This window comes from Xenopus laevis, chromosome 5L (assembly GCF_017654675.1).
Source record: "Xenopus laevis strain J_2021 chromosome 5L, Xenopus_laevis_v10.1, whole genome shotgun sequence".
Taxonomy (NCBI): Eukaryota; Metazoa; Chordata; class Amphibia; order Anura; family Pipidae; genus Xenopus; species Xenopus laevis.
The window spans coordinates 131,644,497-131,661,046 of NC_054379.1; the positions used below are offsets into that span (position 1 = coordinate 131,644,497).

The 16,550-nt window shown below is 35.4% G+C and overlaps 1 protein-coding gene across 1 annotated transcript in view; it reads left to right on the top strand.

Moving 5' to 3' along the window:
* clstn2.L (calsyntenin 2 L homeolog) overlaps positions 1–16,550 on the top strand; it is a 441,104-nt gene that overhangs the window by 359,135 nt on the left and 65,419 nt on the right. The window contains exons 7-8 of the mRNA XM_041563401.1: positions 6,487–6,735; positions 9,923–10,044. Of these exons, the coding sequence (XP_041419335.1) occupies positions 6,487–6,735; positions 9,923–10,044 (371 nt within the window). The remainder of the gene's footprint in view (positions 1–6,486; positions 6,736–9,922; positions 10,045–16,550) is intronic.

A 16,550-nucleotide genomic window follows, 5' to 3' on the forward strand; every position in this document is an offset into this window, starting at 1 on the left:
TGCTCTATGTTCTTGATGATTCCTGTGTACTCCTATGTGAATTATTCTGTTGAATAAACTAAGTTCTCTGGTTAAGCATAAAGAACCACTGGCGCCAAATTTAGTACTTTGTTACAGTTCCACTACATCCCTGCCTCCACACCGTTGTGAGGGCTTACACCTGAGAGAAAGGTCTTATCCGGAGCATAAATATATATGAAAGTAAGCTCATAGTAGAGACGGTGCCACTCAGTTTACTATAACGCTACATCTGCAAACCCAAATTATGGGAATGGCATCTCCTAAAGACTCCATTATAAGCAAATTCAGATTTTTTAAAAATTATTTCCTTTTTTCTCTGTAATAATAAAACAACACCTTGTTCTTGATTCCAAACTATGATATAATTAATCCTTATTAGTGGCAGAACAATCCTATTGGGTTTATTTAATGTTTAAATGATTTATAGTATACTGAAAGTATGGCGAACCAAATTACAGAAGTATCCCTTAACCGGAAAACCCCAGGTCCCAGGCTTTCTGGATAATAGCTCCCATACCTGTATATTGTAGCAATTAACCAGAATGCCTTTGAGGTAAAAAATATTATTGATCTGCCCAGGGTAAAGTTTTTACTCTGAGATCATAACCTTGTCCTCCTCTTGCATATTTTATTATTAACATGTATTTATATAGAGCCAACATATTGCATAGCGCTGTAAAGTAAATGGGATTATACAACTAAATCACATTAAATTATATACATAGAACATATGGAGTTACATACATCACAATCAATACCGGTACAAAAGGTGAGGAAGGCCCTATGCAGAAAGAGCTTACACTCTAGAAGGAAGGGAGTAATACAAAAGGTGTGGAAGTGGACAAGATCAAATTAAGTCTGTGAGAAATGTGGTACTGTATGTGGTGTTGCGTTTGGTAGTTAAGCAGAGTGAGGGAAGGCTTCTCGAAAGAAGTGCGTTTTAAGAGATTTCTTGAAAGCAGAAAGGTTGGGAGAAAGTCGGACAGACCGTGGGAGAGAGTTCTAGAGGAGGGGTGCAGCCCTTGCAAAGTCTTGAATGTGAGCATGTGAGGAGGTAATGAGAGAAGAGTTGAGTTGCAGGTCAGTAGAGGAGCGTAGTAGGCGTTTGGGTGGCTATATAGTGATGAGTTCAGAGATGTAGGGTGGGGCAGAGTTATGAAGTGCTTTGAATGTCAGGGTCATTAATTTGAATTTAATTCTGAGAGGTAGCTGAAGCCAGTGCAGGGATTGACAGAATGGCGTGGCAGAGGAGGAGTGGTTGATGAGGTCTATGAGCCTCGCAGCAGTGTTCATTATGGACTGGAGAGGTGACAGTCTCTGGAGGGGAAGGTCAATTAAAAGAGAGTTACACTAGTCTAGACATGATATGACTAGAGAGTGAATAAGAATTTCCGACGTTTCAATCCCACATGGGGACCTTTCTCAAGGAAAGGTCCCCATGTGGGACCGAAACGTCGGATAAGATGTGATTTTTGATTAATAAATCAACACAATTTCACCAAACTACAGAGAGTACTGATCTTCCTTTCATATATATATATATATATATATATATATATATATATATATATATATATATATCTCTATCAACAAAACATTTTTTAAACAAACAACATTTTTTTATTGATTTACATTTAAAAGAACCGGTCTATCGTTTCGGTCTTGAGAAAGGTCTTAGAATCAGACGAAATGTTGGCTGGTTCTTTTTAATGTAAACCAATAAAAATGGGATTTTAATCTTTTTTAAAAATCCTGGTGTGCACCTGTTTTGTCTGTCTTTGGATAATACAGCTGCTTAAGGTAGCACCCAGGTATTTATTACACATCTTATGTGGTTGATGGACGGTGTGCGTTAGGATTTGTATATATAAAAGTTCAATTTTTGGTTTAGTTTAATTCTCAAGCACCCCCATACCTTCATTATGAGTTTTAGGATGGTAGACAACATGAGAGCAGGATCCTGATATTTCTTACAAACAAAAACTTCTTTCCACTCAAACACAACACCATGAGATGGTAAAATGTTTCTGTTAGAGATCCCACGTGATCTGCTCTATAACCTAATTCTTTATATAGGTCAGGTTCTTAACATTATTGGATAAAGGAAAACCACCACTAAGTTGGTTAGAGCTCAATAACAGGATAAACCTCAGATGGTAACTGCTTAAGGGTGGTGGCACACGTGGCTACTCTGGGAGATTAGTCATCCAGCGACAAATTGCCTCTTCTTCACACCCCTCTTCTTTACATATTTCTACTCTGTCTTTGAAAAAGGCTGATCAAATTTTGCAGATACATTTATACCAACATTCTCTGATAAGTGTGGACAGGTTCTGTGTTTGAATTTATCAAAATGGACAAGATTTCCATTTAAATTACATTCTGTTTCAATTATGACTTTATTTGATCACGAATGTGAGAAAACCAGATTGAAGTAGGCATGTTTCTTTGTAAAGGATGGCCTAACGTTATAAATATCTGAACTCTTTTCAACAAGAACATAATTGAGACTCAAAGTGACAACTTTTCAGCTGTGCTTTTAAGACTTCACTAATATTTTTCTCTGTTCTATAAAATGACCTTCTTTATATTGTACTTTAGTATTACAGTACCTGCTTTGCAAATGGTTCTGTATGGGAGATTGGTTTTATAAGTCTACAAGAAATTCGTTGGGAATATTTCTCATGGTCTTAGCACAGCTTTTATAAAAATGTAGAGAATTAAAATGATGAAGTGCCAGAAAGGGGCATGAAACGCGTCAGGTGATCTAACATGTCGTAGGGTAGGAGTACATCTGCAAAGGATGCCTGTTTGTTGTTTTAATTATTCCGATAAAGCTGGACAGTGATTTTTTATCCCATTTGTGTGGAATGGCTTTCTCGCCTGCTAAATCCCCTACAGAGAATTAAAATGAGCATGGGTATTTACAGTAAATGACATCTCAACACAGCAAATACCCGTTTGGTTTAGAAAAAATGCCATCATTCCCCTGGGACATTTATCACTGAAACATGTTACAGTTTGTGGGATATGACCCTTCTTCTGTGCTATACAGTACATCTAGGAAGTAACAAGAAATTTAATGGGCTACTTCCAATCTCTACTTTAAATGAGACATATAAGATGAGAGAAAATCCCTAATATTGTAGGCAATAATATATTGCCTGTTTTACTTTGGGTTAAAAAATAATATTCTCTTTAAAAACAAGCTCCATATAGATCTGCTAGAGTCACTGTTCAAGTTTCAAATGAGGGGTGGACATGTAACTGGCCCTGCCAGAAGCACAGTAGGAGGGGGAAAGCCAATCACAACCCTGCAGTCACACAAGAAAAGGCAGGCTTCAGTTCCCTATCAGGTCACCCTAGCTGATTCCTTTCTTACAGTGCAGTGTTTAGAGTGTTGCCATTTCCCCTGCACAACCTGGTAAATGAGGCAGTAGGAAGTGGAAGAGATGGGCAGGATTATGTAATACTTTTCTTCCTTGCCCCTCCTGGAAAATTTTCTGCGGACACCCATGGCAGTCAGGCCTGTGAAGAACTGAGGTACAGGTCTAGGGTTCTCTGTTACCATTGAGTGTTTCTGCCAAGTGCTTACTTTAGCTTTCCCAGGCTTCTTCCAGGTATCAAAGGCACATGTCTTAAAGAAAAAGGAGCAATATCTGTGTGTTAAATTATAATTATTGCTGTTCTACTGTCTTAGACCTTGCACTACTTGCATGTAACAGGAGGTTTTACTACATTAGCATTTTTATGTTTTAAATTTTTGATTATTATTGGATAATTTTGGTATATATATTTCTCTTTAAAAGTGAATCCAAATACCGTTCCAATATATGGCTTAGAATGGTACTTAGTAAACAGTCTATTCATAGGAAAACAATAAAATAATGTAGAAATATGGCTTAAAGAAAACACATTTCTTTCATGACTGACTTTTTAACAGACTTTTTACAGTTATCTCGTATTCCAGCAATGCTGCACTTTTCAAAGTTTGCGCAAATGTAATATAACAACAGATACTTAGCTATTTTCCATTGAAATCACCGAAAGCAATTTTCCTTATACACTTCACTTTGTTTTTATAGGTTTTACTCATTTTTTTTATTCTTTGCATTTAAGCAATGGAGAGTAGTCATGATGTTTCAATTTGAGGAAATGTTGGCGGTGCATAACAGTCTAAAATACATCATAAAGTAACACCGATATCTCTAATGCACTAAAACATAAAAAATAATGAAAGACAAAATAAAAGGGAGTGTATCTGTTTACAGTGTTAGGCATATAATCTAGAAATTGTGTAATTGAGTCATTTCAATTACTGCTCTGTTTTGTAACAGCGACAAGAACAAGTATATGCTCTTGTATTATACGCCTCTGGAAATAGAAGGAATGTTAATTGTTACTTTTTGTGCCGCTCCCCCTAAAATCTTCGCATCAGCCAGCTATTCCATTTCAGGTGGTTGATTTCCCAGGTTGTACAGTTCTACTCTTTTTTTTTCTAGCAACATTAGATGGTTCGGTCTTCAGTCCTCTGCTCTTCTTACACTGCATATCTAGGAAATTAAGTACATTTATTTATGGATTACAGTTCCATCTTTATGCACAAGACACCAGATCTCCTTGTCTACAGCAGACGTTGCACCATCTGAACTATATGTGTCACAAATTGCCTTTCTCTTATCTCCTCCTTTATGTCACATAACTACCTACAGGTATACCTTCGGCTCTTCAAAATGAAAGTAAATATAATACAGGTATTTGACCTATTATCCAGAATACTTAGCACCTGGGGTTTTCCTGAATAATGAATCTTTTCCTAATTTGGATCTTCATAGCTTAAGTCTTCTAATAATCATTTAAACATTAAATAAACCCAATAGGCTGGTTTTGCCTCCAATAAGGATTAATTAAAGTTTATCTTAGTTTGCATAATGTACATGGTACTGTTTTATTACTACAGAGAAAAAGGAAATAGTCTATGGGAAATGGCCTTTCGATAATTCAGAGCTTTCTGGACAATCTTTTCCGGATAACTGATCTGTACCCAAGTTTCATACAAAGTAAAATTTTTTATGTAACCATACAGGTTTGAAACCTTTTACACCCATCATCCAAACCCTTGCCAAAGCCTGGCATTTGTATGCACAATTATGCCCAAAATACTTATCTTAAAAACAACTAAAATTCTCATCACAAATGACATAACTTAATCTTTATGAGCATTCCACTCTGACTTTCACCAGTCACGCCTGTTTAAAAGACTGTCGGTAGACTACTTCACTTATCTTACCATTCTCTATTAGGTATTCCCTATGCAAGACCTTTCAGTGGCTTCCAATTGTATCTCAAATTAAAGTGAGGCTCTTAATACATAAGTTCCAGGTTCTTAAACATTTAAATCTTCTTTATGCTTTTTACAATCTGGTTATAGCTTCCTCAACCCTTTCAATATCTATATTGCTGCTACTTTGGCCTGAAATGCCCTGCCATAACCATCACTTTCAGACTCTTCCTTTCCCTCGAAAATTTTAAAAAACTACCTATAGATCAACCCATTTAATATATCATAATATGTCATAAATAATCATTTCATATTTCTTTCCCCATTTCTACCCTAACCAAAATAACAATGCAGATATCAAAAGTATGTTAATCAGTGACTTCCTGAGATTGATGTCCATTAATAAACTGTATCACTAATTGAATTGCAGAGATTCAAAAAAAAATACAGGACTATCAGATATTAACAATATTAAGATTTTGTTTTGTGATATTATTAAAATGATAAAAGGAATTATTTACACTTCTGCAAAGATACAATTCAAAGTGAAGAATACATGTTTTGAATTTTAGGGTTTATTTTCTTTCATGTTCTAAGGCTGCTTAACCTCTGGTTAGTACATGTAGGGGGTTATTTATCAAGGTCCGAATTTATCTCAATATCGGCTGCTAAAAACTCCAATCTAACCCGCTCGGGTTTTTAAAGCTTATTTATTATGTTATATTAATTCTCCTGAAAATTTGCTTTGCGGGGAAAAGCTCAGATTTTCACGATTTTTTCGTGAATTTTCCCCGAAACTTCCGAGTTTTTACCCGAAAGCTCCAAAAACATTGTGAAATTGCCGGAAACCGCCGACAAAACCAAAAATCAATGGGACTGTTCCCATTGACTTTTAAGCAACCTCGACACGTTTGAGATGCTGTGTTTTTATATTCGGGCTTTTTAGCCCTCGGGGTTTAATAAATTCTGAAAAATTCGTGATTTTTCTAAAAGTCCAATTATATAAAAAAAAAAACACAAATTTTTCGGACTTCGGGGAATTTCGGGTATTCGGAGCTTAGTAAATAATCCCCTAAATTCAGCAGACATTTCTAGCTGAATTCTTTTTAAGGATTTAATTCACCATTACAAATCAAAATTTGGAGTAATAGTTGATTAAAAATGTGCCAAATATTTATTTTTAGGAGCCTCTTCCGGTGCCATTGACTTACTCCCCTCACCCAGTGCTTCAACAAACTGGACAGCTGGTCTACCCATGGATAACAGTGGCATGATCTTTAAATTTGATGGCAAGCAAGGAGTAAAGATACCTGATTCAATTGTACCAAAGAATCTAACTGACCAATTCATGATCACAATGTGGATGAAACATGGGCCAAGTCCTGGATTAAGAGCTGAAAAGGAGACCATCCTATGTAACTCTGATAAAACAGGTAATTTACTAGCATGCAATACATTCAAGACATCATTTATTTTTACTTTAATATTGTTTCAGCTTAGTCAGTCAATTTTAAAATTCTGCAGCATTACTAGGAATTTTGTTGGAAGCCATTAATTGGGGGGAAAGTGTCTGGTTTAGACAAAATACAACTGCTCTGAGGAGACAAAAACCTCTTATCCAATGGGGAAACTATTTCTATTTTTTACCGTATTTTATTATGATATTAATTTGAAAAGTTGTTGAAAATACTGTATGCTTTCTTGCTATTTTTTTTTTTTCATTTTAAAAAATGGTGTTAAATTTAAAAATGGTTAAAGGGATCCTGTCATCAGAAAACATGTTTTTTTCAAAATGCATCAGTTAATAGTGCTACTCCAGCAAAATTCTGCGCTGAAATCCATTTCTCAAAAGACCAAACAGAATTTTATATATTCAATTTTGAAATCTGACATTGGGCTACACATTTTGTCAATTTCCCAGCTGCCCCCAGTCATGTGACTTGTGCCTACACTTTAGGAGAGAAATGCTTACTCGCAGGCTGCTGTTTTTCCTTCTCAATGTAACTGAATGTGTCTCAGTGGGACATGGGTTTTTACTATTGAGTGCTGTTCTTAGATCTGCCAGGCAGCTGTTATCTTGTGTTAGGGAGCTGCTATCTGGTTACCTTCCCATTGTTCTTTTATTTGGCTGCTGGGGGGAAAAGGGAGGGGGTGATATCACTCCAACTTGCAGTACAGCAGTAAAGAGTGATTGAAGTTTATCAGAGCACAAGTCACATGACTTGGGGCAGCTGGGAAATTGACAATATGTCTAGCCCCATGTCAGATTTCAAAATTGAATATAAAAAAATCTGTTTGCTCTTTTGAGAAATGGATTTCAGTGCAGAATTCTGCTGGAGCAGCACTATTAACTGATTCATTTTGAAAAAAAAAATTTTCACATGACAGTATCCCTTTAAGTGAACAACTAATCTTACCAAAATGTCCCTTTTAATAAGGTGCGTAACTGTAATGGCTAACTTTATATCTGTAATATATTTAAGCTTAATGAATAGCGTAAATAATATAATTTTGTGCAACTACATATGTGTTTAGCCTTATTGCTTCCTTATATTACTGCCCCAAAAAATCACATTGTAAGCTATGATATCACAATTCTCTACATGAAACCAATCGTTACCTTTCATTATTAAATTAAGTGTTTTGTAGCTCATGACTTAAAATAGCATATATACCATAAACCCAATTAATTAGGAACTTAAAAATGATAGCACATTGTTGTTTCTAAACAGCTTTTTTTATCTAGTGGAACATAAGTGCTTCTTATGAGATTTTATAGAAAGTTAATCCATTTAATTAGGGATAATTGATTAATTCTGTTTTCAGCATGGATATTTTTTCTAAAACATTGTACCTTTGGGTAAACTGTTAATTATGTTAAAATTGCAAATTAAGTAGCTCTCCAAAACACTTTATCTAATGCAACAAAAGAGTAAGTAAAGATCTTTATTTCTAATGACTTTATAGTAGATATTGTAAGTGCATTAAAGTGTTCCTGTAACTATAACTGGGTAATTATTTAGCAGTCATCCAAATCCACTCCTATTTTTTATATATACACATATGGGAAACTGCATCTCTGTTTTTCTGTTTATGGTAATAAACCTACATATAACAATATCTAGGAGTCACCATAATCAACATCCATGGCATCCAAGTGCCAAGAATAATTCATATACTATGCTAGCTCTAAGAACAGGATATAAGTTTAGTTTTGAACAGAAATATGTCCTTATTGAGGAATGCATGGCTGGAATTTTAGAGCAGGAATGTTTAAGGTTGGGATTGGAAATGATTTAAAATGCATTGACTCTAAAATAAACCAAAGACTTGACCAGGGACATATGTAGAGATAATTGCTATTCTAAGTTGTAGAAGAGTAAATACAAGTTAAGAGAAGATTTTGTAATTTGTATACTCACAGCACCAACCACAGGCTTCTTTGGTTTAAAACACCTTTATTGGAACATGGGCTTGCACCAAATTGAATTCATGGAGCGTGCTGACTAAACTACTTGCTCAAGTTTTTGTAATTTAACATTTGCATAATGAAAACCCATACAAAACGTTTTAACATAATAAAGTCATAATAAAGGTTGAAGAGTTGAAGATCATGCTTGCTGTGATGAGAACAGGACAATGCTAGAATCAGAGTTTCAGATAAACTGATGGGAAAGGAATTGGAGCCTGGGAGGTGTTTTTGGCGTTTCTTGAACATAATTTTTTCATTCTTGTGAAGGACAAAGTGACATTTTTTACAGTGGTGTTAATGCAATTAGGAAAAGGCAGAGTGTAAGATTGTATCAAGTCACTGTACTGAATCTGCAGGGTTAATGGGCAAACCATTATTAGTAGCTGAGAATGAGAAGTAGCAAGCTTTGAGAGGAAAGACATCTGGTTCAGTTTTTCTTAGCTTCAGTTTTAGATTACCAGGAGAGATTTGTGTGAAGGCCTGGGCTTAGGGCAGCATCAGTTTTTAGGATGGGCATGATTGCTATATTGCTGTAAACTGTGCTATACGGCATATCACATCTGCTGTCCTTGGTGCAGCTCCTTCGTTTTCCTTTAGCAAGCAGGTCAGTTTTGAGGGCACGCTCTTAAAGAAGAGGATACACTGCACCTGAGCTGGTTGCTGTAGGTGGTAGCAGTGGTGGGGTTGAGGTGGATGGGTGGCGAGGGGCAGCCTGTACTAGGGGCATGAAGATTTTAAATCCAGCCTTGTAGATTACATTCATTATCTAGGAGGAGATTGCTAAATTTCCATTAGGAACATGGAGGAGCAAACATCAAACAAAAACACACAGCATGCACCACAGTCAACAGGCTCAGTTAGAGTTACTGGTTTTAATAAAAAAGGTGCTTCTTTTAAATCATAGCCCTGCAGTCAGACAAGCAAAGACAGGCTTTAGTTCCTATCCTACACTGTAGTGTGCTGAGTGCTGCCGGCTCTACTGCACAGCCTGGGAAAGGAGGCAGCAGTAAGTGTAACAGATGGGCAGGACTAGTAGGGTTTTTGCAGACATTATTAATTAACTTTTTTTTTCACAGTATGTTTCATTAAACATTACATTATTATTTGCAAAAATAAGTTTTAACTGTGGTATTGTGTTTATTTCACAGAGATGAATCGGCACCACTACGCTCTGTATGTGCACAACTGCCGCCTCGTATTCCTATTGCGCCGAGACTTTGATCAAGCAGACACTTTCAGACCTGCAGAGTTCCACTGGAAACTGGATCAGGTACTTTGTCTGATGGATCTGCAAAAAATAACTTCTGTTCCTTTGCAGCTCCAAATATTTTCTCACAAAGCTTTATTTGTTCAAATTTATTATCCAGTGCTCTCTCTGGCTTTGTGCAAATGCTGATGTTTGAAAGGTTATTCTGGTAATCTACTAAGCTTTATGAAGGTGCACTGACAGTTTGTTCTGTTTAAAGGCCAATTCGGAGTGTATGACCCATATGCTCTACTTGTTGTATTTAATAACTGTTGCCACAAATCGACTGATTGTAGACCTGACAAATCAATATATTGTGTGCTGCATTTCCCTATCCACAGTACAGTGGGTATATTATTTAAAAACAAACCTACAGTACAACAGACTCACCAGTTTACAGCACAGATAATTCAAATCAATTACACGCGAACTAGAATTAAAGCATTTATGCATAATTATTGGTATAATGTACAACCATCAAGCACAATGTTTTAATGCTTTCAGCATTTTGTGATATAGCGAGTAAATTAAATGCTGTAAGATGATAGTTCTGCTAAATATTACAATTAATTCTAAGCTATAAAACCAAATGCTTGTATGGAAATGTTAACACTTTGCTAAACACGTGGCTGTATAAACCAGGTCTTATGTTTATATGCATCATGTAGTTCCTCTGATTCATTTTACGTCTGGCATGCCTTCTTTTGTGACAGTTTGTAATAAGTATATATATATATATATATATATATATTGAAACATGTGTTGCACCACACGGTTGAATTAAACTGGAGAGCAATTCCAAATTATTGATGATGGGCTTGGCATTTCTGGGGTGATGAGTAATAGTGTAGAAGACTAAGGGGCAAATTCACTAAGCCACGAAGCGCCGAACGCTAGCGTTAATTCGCTAGTGTTTGGCATTTTCGCTACTGCGCAAATTCACTAACGAACGCTGGCGTAGTTTCGCTAGTGTTACTTCGCAACCTTACGCCAGGCGAATCTTCGCTAGCGACGAAACTACGCAAATTCACTAACTTGCGCAGTGTACTGAACGCTACCTTTTACTCTAGACTTCCTTCACCACCTCAGACCTGGCGATGCGCAATAGAGTAGATAGGAATTGTTTAAAAAAAAAAAGTAAAAATTTTTTCTTAAGTCCAAAAAAACGCTGGCGTGTTTTCTACATGATGGCTGATAGGCTGAAAAAGATCGAAAAAATTTTGGGGCTCCCCTTCCTCCCCCCTACATTTCCTGACTCATGGCAACTTACCTAGACAGTGGGCACATGTGTAGGGCAAAATAAAATTTTTATTTGCTGATTTGAAGGTTTTCTTCAGTACATGGTTCTTAGCTTTTGCTTAACAAAAGTTTTTCCATAGACCTCTCTTCCAGTCACTTTGTAGTGCATTATTGATGCATGGCTGTAAGTTGGAAACATAAATGCAAAATAAAAAGTGGATTTCTCAGGAATACACAAGTTTCTATATAAATATATAGTAAAATGTCCTTACGTGGGTGAGAGGGAGATTTGATTTTTATCTCTAAGAATCTCAGATCATTTTTGTATTCGATTCTCATTTAAATCTGTTAAACTACAGTAGTTAGATTTGCCAGTATCAAATCACTATAGGATACCATCTTGCTTGCAGCTGTTATTTCCTCTGTGGAGAATGGTGATCTTTAATACTTATAGATTATAGTATTGGGTCTGAACTCCTTGTGAGGCATTTAGACACCTTCCCTTGGAGTATGCTGTATTCTAGTCCGCAAGTCTAGTGGTTAAGATCATGAAGAAATTTAAAAGATCTAATTTACCTAAGCTGCCGGTGAGATAAGTGATAAACGACTTGTGTTAATCCGACCAAAGAGAATTATTGCAAGTCAATTCTGCTGCATGCAGCAGTCAGCAGGGCCTAAGTCTATTAGTTTTCTATCCTTTAAAGTCTTTTCTGACATAGTTTATTCACTAATCTTTTCTGTGACTTTCTGCCCACCTCATTGACAATCACTTCTTATAGATCGAAAGGATTGCTCGACAGCTTAACCACAGTCCAAGTGCCTCCTCTTCATTCATTAATGCATGGATGAGTGTATACCAAAAACACATTGCATTGTGGGACTTGTAGTTCCTTAACAGCTGGAGAGCCAAGGTTGCAGATCCCTGCACTAGGCATTCAGTTGCAGTTATATTGTTGCAGAAATGCATTATAACAAGTGATTATAACAAGATAAAAGGACATTTGGAAGAGTTATAGAGGTTCTGCTATTGTGATAACATTTTATTTATATATATATATATATATATATATATATATATATATATATATATATATATATATATATATATATATATCTATATATATATATATATATATCTATATATATAGATATATATATATATATATATATATATCACGATCCAATGAGTATCCACACTCCAAGGCACACTAATGTAGCTTATCCAGCTGGGGTGCACGGTTAAAATATATCTATTTAAATTTTCAGAAGAACCAGCACTCCCATATATAAAAAATATCTGTTTTTATTTCTGTTGCATTCCAACGTTTCGGTCCCTGTTGGGACCTTTCTCAAGGATAATACAAAAACATTTAGCCAATCTTAAATAGCCTTACAAATTCAAATTCTCCAATCAGTGCTTGTTATACAAACTTATATATACCTGTATATATATATATATATATATACAGGTATAGGATCCCTTATCTGGAAACCCGATATCCAGAAAGCTCCAAATTACGGAATGGCTGTCTCCCATAGACTCCATTTTATACAAATAATCCAAATTTTTAAAAATGATTTCCTTTTTCTCTGTAATAATAAAACAGTAGCTTGTACTTGATCCCAACTAAGATATAATTTATCCTTATTGGAAGCAAAACCAGCCTATTGGGTTTATTTAATGTTTAAATTAATTTCTAGTAGACTTAAGGCATGGAGAACCAAATTACGGAAAGATCTGTTATCCGGAAAACCCCAGGTCCCGAGCATTCTGGATAACCGGTCCCATACCTGTATATATATATATATATATATATATATATATATATATATATATATATATATATATATATATATATATATATATATATATATATATATATATATATATATATATATTGGACGCTGGAGGTTACACTTAAGGTCCACCACAATGTCAGTGGCACAAAAATATAGACTTCATTAAAGACTCTTTAGCTTTCGGACAGTGATGTGTATAACACAAATGTAATAGCTAATATTTCCCTGATTGCTGTTAATGAATGTTTTAGTGCAACTGAGAATATTGAGCATTTAAATAATCAGCAAGCTTCAATGCTTCCTCATTTGCTCTGTCACACAAGATTGCATTTAGTTTTTCCATAATAATGTCTCATGTGCCATTAATTTTTTTCCGTAGCCCGATATTCTTTGGTCAATGCAATAAGCAGAGCAATTAATCTGAAGGCATGGCAAGACATCCCGAAAAAGCTGTTATATTGTAGTAAATAATGTATGGCTTTGTTATGAGTCATGATGAATCCCTGAATAATAAAGAAAAGTTAATACTGCAATATTATATTATTTTTAATTTTCTTTGATATAGATTTTCTCAACTAGTCACATTAACTTTATCACCATAAGATCTTACACAACATACAGTATTACCTACTCTAAGATCCAGAAAAGGGATCTTTTCAAATTCAAATTAGCTCCCCCCCCCACCAAGCAGAGGTGCTAAGGAGCGATGGATTGTGCTTCAAGGATAAGTAAACATTTCAAACAAGTGAATAGACAGTAAAGCTGATGAGAGTGATATTCTATTTTACATTACAGTTTCTGACCAGTCTGACCTTCAAATAGATGCAGAAATTGTCAGGAGAAAAAGAAGAGGCTGCTCTGATGTTCTCCTGGTTAGGAAAAACATTAGAAACCTCAGATAACTTTTCTCACATCCTCTCACTTTCCTAAGCAGAAGAACTTTAGACCAGCCCAGTTTCTCCTAAAAATTCCTTGACTACTTATTAGGGATGCAGCAAATCCACTATTTTGGATTTGGTCGAACCCCTGAATCCTTCGGGAAAGATTCGGCCGAATACCGAACCAAATCCGAATCCTAATTTGCATATTCAAATTAGGGCTGGCAAGGGGAAACATTTTTTACTTCCTGTTTTTGTGTTAAAAAGTCACGCAATTTCCCTCCCCACCCCTAATTTGCAAATGCAAATTAGGATTCGGATTTGGTTCGGCCGGGCAGAAGGATTTGCCCGAATCTGAATCCTGCTGAAAAAGGCCGAATCCTGGCCGAATCCCGAACCGAATCCTGGATTCGGTGCATCCCTGCTATTTATGGTCAGAAACTGACCAGCTGAACATCTTCAAATGGTTCAAGGGCCCTCTGCCATTGACTTGTACATTAACTCAACAGGTTTTTGGAGTATTTTCAGATCCAAGCTTTTTGCAGCTTCGGGGCATAATAAATCTTGAAAAATTCTAGTTATTTCAATCCAAAAAAACTGATTTTTTTTGGGGGAAAAATACAACTCAACCTTTGTTAAATAACCCTATTAATTTGAAACCTGTTATCCACAAGGTTCCAAAATAAAGACCACCTCCCATAGAGTCAATTTAGAGTAATTTTGTTTCTATGTAATAAACAGTACCTTGCAGTACTTGAATCCATATTGATGGCAATCTATCTATGTCTAGCCTTCTATCATCTATCTATTTATCAATCTGTAACTCAATCTATCTATCATCTATCTATCTATCTATCTATCTATCTATCTATCTATCTATCTATTATCTATCTATTATCTATCTATCTATCTATCTATCAATCTATCTGTCTAGCTATTATCTATCTATCTATCTATCTATCTATCTATCTATCTATCTATCTATCTATCTATCTATCTATCTATCTATCTATCTATCTGTCTATCTCTACCTATCCTATATATTGATCTATCTATCAATAATCTATCTTTATCATCTATATCTAACTATCTATCTTTCTATTGATTATCTTTCAATCTATCAGTATGTGAACCATCCATCTATATCATCTATACTGTATATCAATCAATGTATCTATCTATTATCTATCTATGCCATTGTTCAGTCTCTGTGTAAATATCACAGCTATAAAGAAACAACTTTTGCATTCTTTAAACAACTTGTTGCAACTCTTTATTTTCATTCATTCATTCTTTAACAATTTAAAAGAAAATTATCCTTGTTAACATAACTACACATAACTTCCAGGTTACTGATTTTTATATATTTGTCAGAGCACAATATTTTTGTAAAGGTAACAGCAGAATTTCTGTCAAAAACAATTTGCCTGTAGCAGACATTTTTACTCCATTTCATGATCCAATTATATTTCTGGCAGCATCGGAAGTGATCTTTTATTTATTATAGACAAGACAGGTAGTGTAAGAGTGTGATCTCTATGAATCATTTAGGACTGCAAATGTGAAGTATGGATGTGTCACAGTCCTATTAATTAAAGAGCATTTTCCATAAATGGAAACATACATAGTTACAGGTCATTTGTGTTGAAAAAAGACAATGATCCACCAAGTTCAACCCTTTCAAATTTGACATACATACACATATATAAAGACTTAGTTATATTCTATATATACCAATCATCCAAGCAGTGTGTCGCAAGGCTTAACCTGGTAGCAAACAATGGAGAGGGAACCATATTGCAAAGCAGTGAATATAATACTCAGGGTCATCTATAAACAGTGGGCAAATTTCATTTGGGCAGTAACCCATAGCAAACAATCAGTGATTATCTTTTGTCAGCCAGTTGCAGGTAGAACAACAAAAACAAATATCTCATAGGTTGCCATGGGTTAATTCCCAGGTACAGATTTAGCCACATTAAGACTATAACCACTAAAAAATGAAGAGGTAGCGGATCAAATATATGTGTGTTTGTACAGTATGTATATAAATGGTTCTGCAGTCACTTACAGGTCCTGAGCAGCTGCACAATGGGGCAAAGAACAACCAACCAGGGAATTCAATTTTTGCTTACCAGTGGTCATTAAAGAGGAATTTTTTATAGCTACACAGCATATTTATTTTTACGAACAGCTAATTATTTTAAAGCGATGCTGACGCTATATAAATAAAATCCATACATTTTCACAAAATGTTGCCAATTATAAGTCAGATTTAGTGTATGTGCGTGCCTTATGTTTTATTTACCATGTTATAAAAGTGTATCAATTATTGCTCTACATAGTAATATGAAATGTGCAATTTTGCAAGGATAACGACCAAAGGGGCCACGTCTGTTGTTGAAATACCAATTTTAAAATGTAGAGTCACTTCTCTACCCAGCAACACTGTCTGTTTATCAAATAGTACTGCAAATAGTACTCTAGGAAATAATATTCATAAGCATAATGTTTCTGGGATGTTGCCTGTGGCCAACACCGGACATAACATACTGCAAGTGAAGTAATCAATTAACTGCTCTTGAGTACAGCCAGGGCCACACAGGCATCAGT